Raw genomic sequence first — 6,950 nt, 5'->3', positions numbered from 1 at the left:
TTTTATCACAACTGTGTGTAATTTATAGCTGAAAATCACATCAAACATTATTTTGCCAGGCAGAATATATTGTAGTCTTTTTGTATCAATGTTATATTTTATTTAAATATTATATTTTGGCAATGATGACGCCACACACTTCTCGTCATGCTTTGTAGTGATCGTTCTTTGTAAATAGCTAAAGAGAATCAAGGTAAACAATACTCTTTGTGTGTGTCGTTTCCTATGAGTGTGACTGTCATGTCTTTAAAAATTACACAACTAAAGAAATATTCCATGTGACAGACCAAGAAGGATATATATAAGCTTAAAGCCTAACTTATGTGAAGCAGTCCCATGTGTGGGTTGGTTGGATGTGAGCTGTGGCCGATAGCAGCTCTTGAATGAATGTTTCTCGTGAAGCGCCTCAGGTAGTTGTGTCATCCTTACGGGGGTCCCTCCATCCATTGCTCAGTCAATGATGACTATTAGCTGTTGTGAGTCCATTAATTCTCCTTGCTTTGGGATCTTCATTTCTCCACACCAGATGGGATCTTGACTGTTTCTAGGGTCAACAAACAACTTGTATATTTGCTATAACGAGACACCACCTTTCTTATCTGTGTAGAAGAATTTAATCACAAATTCCACAGGATCAAACCGCATAGAGGCAAATTAAGCATAAATTGCATTGAAGCGCACTAAAACAGACAAAATGGAAGTCAGGTCGTCTGTGTTTGCCTCATGGATTTTAATTTTTCAAGTTTTGGGAGCTGTCCTCTTCCTGAGGGGGTTTTTCCCAGAACATGTCAACTCTTCACCATTCAAGAGCAACCTCACAGACCTACCCGCAGAGCCACTGCCAGGTAAGTTTACCTGGATTGCTGCCATCGAAAAGCTGCCGAAACTCATGAAATGTGGCATTTGCAATACAGGGGGCTGTCTCAATTCATCTTACATCCCGCAGCCATTGTTCAAAAAGGTGATCATTATGTTAATCGATGCCATGCGGGCGGACTTTGTGTTCGGAGCCAGTGGTCAATTGAACATGCCATACACCACACACCTGATGCTCTCTCCATCAACTCTTAGCTTTGTGGCTAAAGCTAGAACTCCAACTGTCACCGCGCCCAGGCTCAAGGTAAGTAATAGCAGGGGTTCTCAACTGCCCTCAACCTGGGACCGGCATCTTTCTATTGGTGCAAAATCGAAACGCATTTGATTGAATTTGGAAACACAAAATTAATATTTGGGTGAAAGGCAATCTCCAAGTTTTCACTTCTGACTGACGCTGGACTGTCAACCACAGAAAACACGAGCATATCATGTTTTTTTTCCTTGATTGATTGATTGATTGATTGATTGATTGATTGATTGATTGATTGATTGATTTTTTCCATTATTGATGGGAACAAAACCATCCCACTTCACCCTAATGATAAGTCCCATTTATTTTTGTGGTGCAACGTCTGTAAACACTACTATTTAAAGAAAATGACCCAAAAAAAAAAACATATCCCTCCCCAGGCTCTCACCACTGGCAATATCCCGGTTTACATCGATGTGCTGATGAATCTAAATTCCCCAGCCGTACTTGATGACAATCTTATTTGGCAAGCCAACACAGCAGGGAAAAAAATTATCTTTTATGGAGATTGCACATGGTTGCACCTCTTCCCCGATCAATTCATGGAGTATGATGGTATAGATGGCCCTGTGTCTGACTTCAGAGAGGTAAGTTTGTCTCTAAAAATATGCAAATGGTTATTTGTCTATGTGTACCCTGTGACTGGCTAGCAACCAGTTCAGGGTTTCCCTTGCCTGCTGCGCAAAGTGCTGGGATGAGCTCCAGTTTTTTGGTTTTGTTTTTTTGTTGTTTTTCAATTTTTGGTTTTGTTTGTTGGTTTGTTGTATTCTCTTCTTGGAACATGCAGGTTGACAACAATGTCACCCGCCATTTGGATAGCACGCTCAAGAGAGATGACTGGGATATTCTGATCCTCCACTACCTTGGCATTGACCACATTGGTCATAGCTTCGGACCCCACAGTTATTTCCTTCAAACCAAACTGTCGGAGATGGATGATGTTCTGAAGAAGATCCACAGTGCCCTCAATTCAAAGGTAAATGAGATAAATTTTGATAAAGCATGTAATCAGTGACAAACAAAATTCCGTGGCATGCTCCCCCCTTTTCATAAAGCATACTGAGTTCTCAAGTGCTCTTTTGGATGAATTGATAAACATGACCAAAGACACCATCCGCAATTCTGTTGTCAGAAAAATGGAAGGGAAGACTGACTGATTCAAACATTTTCCCATTATTTAATGGTAGAATAGTACCAATAAGACACGATATGATACAATACAATATATGATATGCCAGAAAATGCAATGGATTCGATTAACGTCGTAAGCGTTGCCTCATACATGTCAATGAGGCAACACTTAACAGCTTCAAAGATGTTTTCAGGTGAAGAACCATAGTTTGTGTTTTCACTTGGGAATTTGATAAGTCCATGAAATTTTGAATTTTTCATCATTTTAGGAGGCAGGAAAATCTTTTCCCTATCTGTTAGTTCTGTGTGGGGATCATGGAATGTCAAACACCGGTAGCCACGGAGGATCCTCAGAAGGTGAAATCAATACGCCCCTGTTGCTCATAAGCCCTGTCTTTAAGAGGAAAGGTAAACAAATTGGTCTTGGTTTTCATTTAAAGCGCTGATGGGTCCTATTGCTGGATCATGTGCAGCTGTTTTATTTCCCCCAAAAATCAAATGAGATCGATTATTTGAATGTTTGTCCACCTTTGCTTGTTTTGTTTTTTAGCGCCGATGAAGAAGCCTGATGAAATTGACCAGGTTGACCTGTCTCCCACCTTGGCCTTGTCTCTGGGCCTACCCATCTCTCAAAGCAGCGTAGGTTGTGTCATTCCAGGCGTTTTTGAAGGAGCCTCACTTCGAGACCAGCTGCGTTATCTACAGCTCAATGGTCATCAGCTAAGCTGTCTGCTCAAAGAAAAGTTTCCAGACTATAGGAAAGGTAAATTTGACTTTTCATTTAATGTTTAACTAGAACTTGGGTGATATTGTTGATAAGTAGTTTTTTCAGTATTTATATCTTAATTGTGAGCACAAAATTGAGAGTGTATTCAGAACAGAAAGTTTTTGTTATATGATCTGTACCTCTGAGTTGGACAAATATCAATTGGACTTTGATTGAACCAGACTTCAACTAATTCTGTTTGCAAACAACTTTAGCCAACAGCATGAATTTTATCTTAAAGCCAATAATTGAGTTTTTCCTCTTAATATGCCAAATTCATAAACAATTTAAAAAATATATATATATACTGCCTTTTTTCTAATCCAGATACAAAACTTGAAGAATATCATCTGGCAGAGAAAGCACATGGCAGATGGATGAAACTCTACCTGGAGAGAAACACATCAGAAGCATTAGCCTACATAGGCAAGAAGGTCATGAAACAATATTTGGAGGCCCTGTCCACCATGAGCTCAGCCCTCAGAATACAGCTGAACAAAGACGACCTGTACTCCATGATTTTTGGATTGGTTTTGGTACTTCAGGTAAGTACCAAGGACATTCTTTCATTCATTCCATGCACAAGAAATTTGTAATTGATTTTAGCTGTTTAAAGAATGTGGAAAAAAAAACTTTTACAACTTTGATGATTAAAAGTAAAAATAACACTTCTGTGGCAGTAAAGTGAATTTTACTCTGTTCTTTCCAAGCCCCTGTTGGCCTTGATATTGGCCATGCCTGAAGCCTTGAGTGGCTCAGTAGCTGTGGACCTCGTCACCTCGGCCCTGTTCTCGTTACCTTTTTACCTCCTTTGCCTGCTCCTTGCGTCCACGCATGTGCTGGTATGCACATCTGCTGATGTCTCCTGCTATTTTTGCAGTGTCTCCTGGAGTTTCGTGTTTGGTATTATTGCCTTTATTTCAGCATCGACTTGTTTTCTGCTCTCTCTGATGACCAGAAAATTGCCTTTGGGAGCAAAGTTGAATGGCACGGTGAGTTGAGTCTTATGAATATCATGTCAAAGTCAGGTTGAGTATCTTATGAGCAATGGATTTCTTTCTTTTCACAGTCACTGTTGAAGCAGATCAGTAGCAGAAAATGGTCAAAGTTGGACATATTGCTACTGGCAGGCACAGCCAGTCACATACTTAGTTTGGGGTCTGTTAGCTTTATAGAGGAGGAGCATCAAATCTGGTACTTCCTGCTCACCACCCTCTACTTCATAGTCTTCCAGGATGTGTGCGCTAAGTATTTCAGAAAAGAGAATGGCCCAATTGAAGAAGACGAATATGAACTCCTTTATAAAGAACACCCTAAAGAAGAGATTTACGCTGAGAAGTGGCTAGCTTTGGCCACACCTGTCTTTCTTTTGGTCTGCTGTCGACTGCTGCGCTCCCTCAATCAGACGGGCGTGCAATGGGCTCATCTTCCTGATCTGGCCACATGGCTTAACAGGTGGGATTGGCCAATATTGAAAAATTAAGTCAAAGGCGACGATGTAACCTCACTACTGTCTCATTTATTCTAATAACAAAACATTCATGTTTTTATCTGTGCATCTTTTTTTATTTCTAGCGCTGAACACAAAGTGGTCCTCTCCTTGCTGTCCACTTTCTGTTTGGTTCTCATCTACTTCCTGGTTCAAAGATGGTGCTCGTTGGTGTCCAAGGTTGCTCTTGCACTTGGACTTTTGAGCATCTACTGCTATCGGGCAGCTGTCGGCAGTCTGTTTCCCTGGCAACACTGTTGTCTGAATAAGTCCAAGTAAGTTTTATCACACTGGTTTAGAATGTAAATAGGAGTGGAATAAATTGGATATGCACCCTTAAGAATGACCCCCATCTGTCACTCTTTCTTTCAGGGGCATTTTGGAAGCACGCTTTGTATATGTGTTGGTTTTCAGTATCCTCTTCATGGGCACAAAGAACATGATACAATCCCAAATCAACATAGCTAATGCCAAATCGAAGAACAGGGGGCTATGGGAAATTTACAGTGGCCTGGTCTTATTGTTTTCACTGCTGTTTCGTGCCCACAACTTGCTAGTGTTGTGCTGCTGTCTGCTCATCCAAACACTTATGGCTCAGTTCATCTGGAAGAAGCTCCACTATGATGCGGTCCAAATCACCATCATTCATTACTGGTTGGGACAGGCCTTCTATTACTTTCAGGTAGGAAAATATACAGTTCTTTTAAGGCCATCAGTGTGGGGGGACTGTGTCATGAGTGGAGGTTGTTGTCCTGGGAAGAACTCGGAGCTTGTTCTTCCTATTTGGTATATTGTGCCTTTTTTATTCTATATCTGTGCTCTTGCAGGGTAATTCCAACAGCATTTCAACTATCGACATCTCAATCTGGTCTATTGGTTTTGACACCTATGCAGAAGTTCCAGCCATCATTTTAACTGCCCTTAATACATATGCAGGGCCACTGCTTTGGGCTTGCCACCTTGTCTGTTTCCTCAGCTCGAAGAAAAACAGGTGAGTGTTGAAATTATGTAATGTAGCATTTTAAAAAATATATATCTCATAGTGCTTTCAGTTATTTTATGTTCATAACACAATACAATGCAATAGTTTTCTCCTCCACAGCAGTTCGGTTGCAGTTGGCCACGGTTGTTACTTTTGGGCTCTGCTCAGGTCGATGACGGCTGCAGCCTATATTGTTGTGGCGACTGGCATGCGCCACCATCCCTGGACATGGTCCGTCTTCTATCCAAAATTACTCTACGAGGCCATGCACCTACTTATCATCACTGGTGCCAGTCTCATATTCAACGCTGTGGAGTAAAGCCACAAGTCTGCCACATCATAGGGCAATTTTTTGGAAAAAAAGAGGGTTTGCACTGATTTCTGAAAAGAAAGTCAAATTATGATTTATTTATTTTTTTTAAATCTCTTAAGAAGTTTTGCTTCATCAATCTAAGTTGGGCCAGACTCGCCAAATTAAATCCAGGTTCGTACTTGAGCAGAAGTAGATGGGAATAGACTCCCTATTGTTTTTAAGTTTTTAAGTAATGGTGCATCATAATGGATCTTTTTCTTCTTGCCCACGATTATCATTGTCATTAAAAGAACTGAATGGATTTTGGCAGTTAGCAAAATATATTTTTTTGAATCCCTTAATACAGCTGTTTGTGTATTTGTTTTTTGTTTCTTGGGCTGTTTTCTTTTGTTCTGAGTAATATTGCTCAGCTGTGGCTAAAAAATGTTAATTCACTTCACAGGATCCTCGCAACACCCTGGCTAACAGCAGAACCCAGGGTGTTTCTGATTTGTGACATACTAGCTGAATAACCTGTGAGAGTTCATTATCAAGTTCAAGTTTGCAAACACCCTTTGTTTATTGCTGTAAGTATAACAGCACAATAGAGAAGTAAAAACAAACTGAGATGGAGATAGGCTTCGTTGCCCATTCTGTTTAAAACTTTATGAATTATCGCTCTTTGAGGACTTGCGCAAAGAAGTTGAGTGCAAGTTTTCATCATATCCAGGTTGTCTTCGAAAAACCAACACATTCTGCCAGAAATGCTGCGGAGGTCGAAGAGGTGGGGGGAGTCAGCCTGTCAATGCTCAGACTATACGCCGCACATTGCATTAAATTGGTGTGCATGGCAAGAAGGAAGTTGTGAGAAATGAGCCATACAAAATAGTTTTTCCCTCAAAATTAAATATCTTTTAATTACAGTTGCCATTTCATAAGCACAATACATGCTGCATTGTACATTATTATCTTACTGGGTTTTTATCTATAGAGAGGAGAGTAAAAGAAAGAAAGAAAGCTGAAACCATGACAGAAATTCACATTTACAGTATTTAATGATTAGTCTTGCAACTCATGTAAAAGTTGCACACAGGTCTGTGGACACACCTAAGAATGACCCACTCGAATTGTGTGCATATTAGATGTGATTTCTTTCACTACCAA

General features: G+C 40.3%; 1 protein-coding gene across 6 annotated transcripts; it reads left to right on the top strand.

Annotated features, from left to right (window-relative positions):
- The first annotated feature begins 272 nt into the window (after positions 1-272).
- LOC125967476 (GPI ethanolamine phosphate transferase 2-like) lies at positions 273-6,148 on the top strand. Of its 6 annotated transcripts, none has more exons than XM_049718619.1 (14): positions 273-476; positions 744-845; positions 915-1,120; positions 1,507-1,713; positions 1,914-2,102; positions 2,527-2,665; positions 2,808-3,020; positions 3,351-3,568; positions 3,734-4,015; positions 4,093-4,478; positions 4,599-4,787; positions 4,885-5,194; positions 5,340-5,503; positions 5,600-6,148. In XM_049718619.1, exons 1-14 carry the CDS (start codon positions 458-460, stop codon positions 5,811-5,813), a joined length of 2,838 nt encoding a protein of 945 aa, XP_049574576.1. In that variant the 5' UTR covers positions 273-457; the 3' UTR covers positions 5,814-6,148. The 6 variants fall into 6 exon arrangements, with proteins under 6 accessions (XP_049574576.1, XP_049574577.1, XP_049574575.1 ...); XM_068650541.1 differs by having other exon boundaries at positions 286-410; XM_049718620.1 differs by having other exon boundaries at positions 273-845; positions 5,663-6,148.
- Positions 6,149-6,950: the final 802 nt, after the last annotated feature.

Source organism: Syngnathus scovelli, chromosome 4 (genome assembly GCF_024217435.2).
Source record: "Syngnathus scovelli strain Florida chromosome 4, RoL_Ssco_1.2, whole genome shotgun sequence".
Lineage (NCBI taxonomy): Eukaryota > Metazoa > Chordata > Actinopteri > Syngnathiformes > Syngnathidae > Syngnathus > Syngnathus scovelli.
The sequence above is the reverse complement of the archived record's forward strand: the minus strand, read 5'-3'. Positions and strand labels throughout refer to the sequence as shown.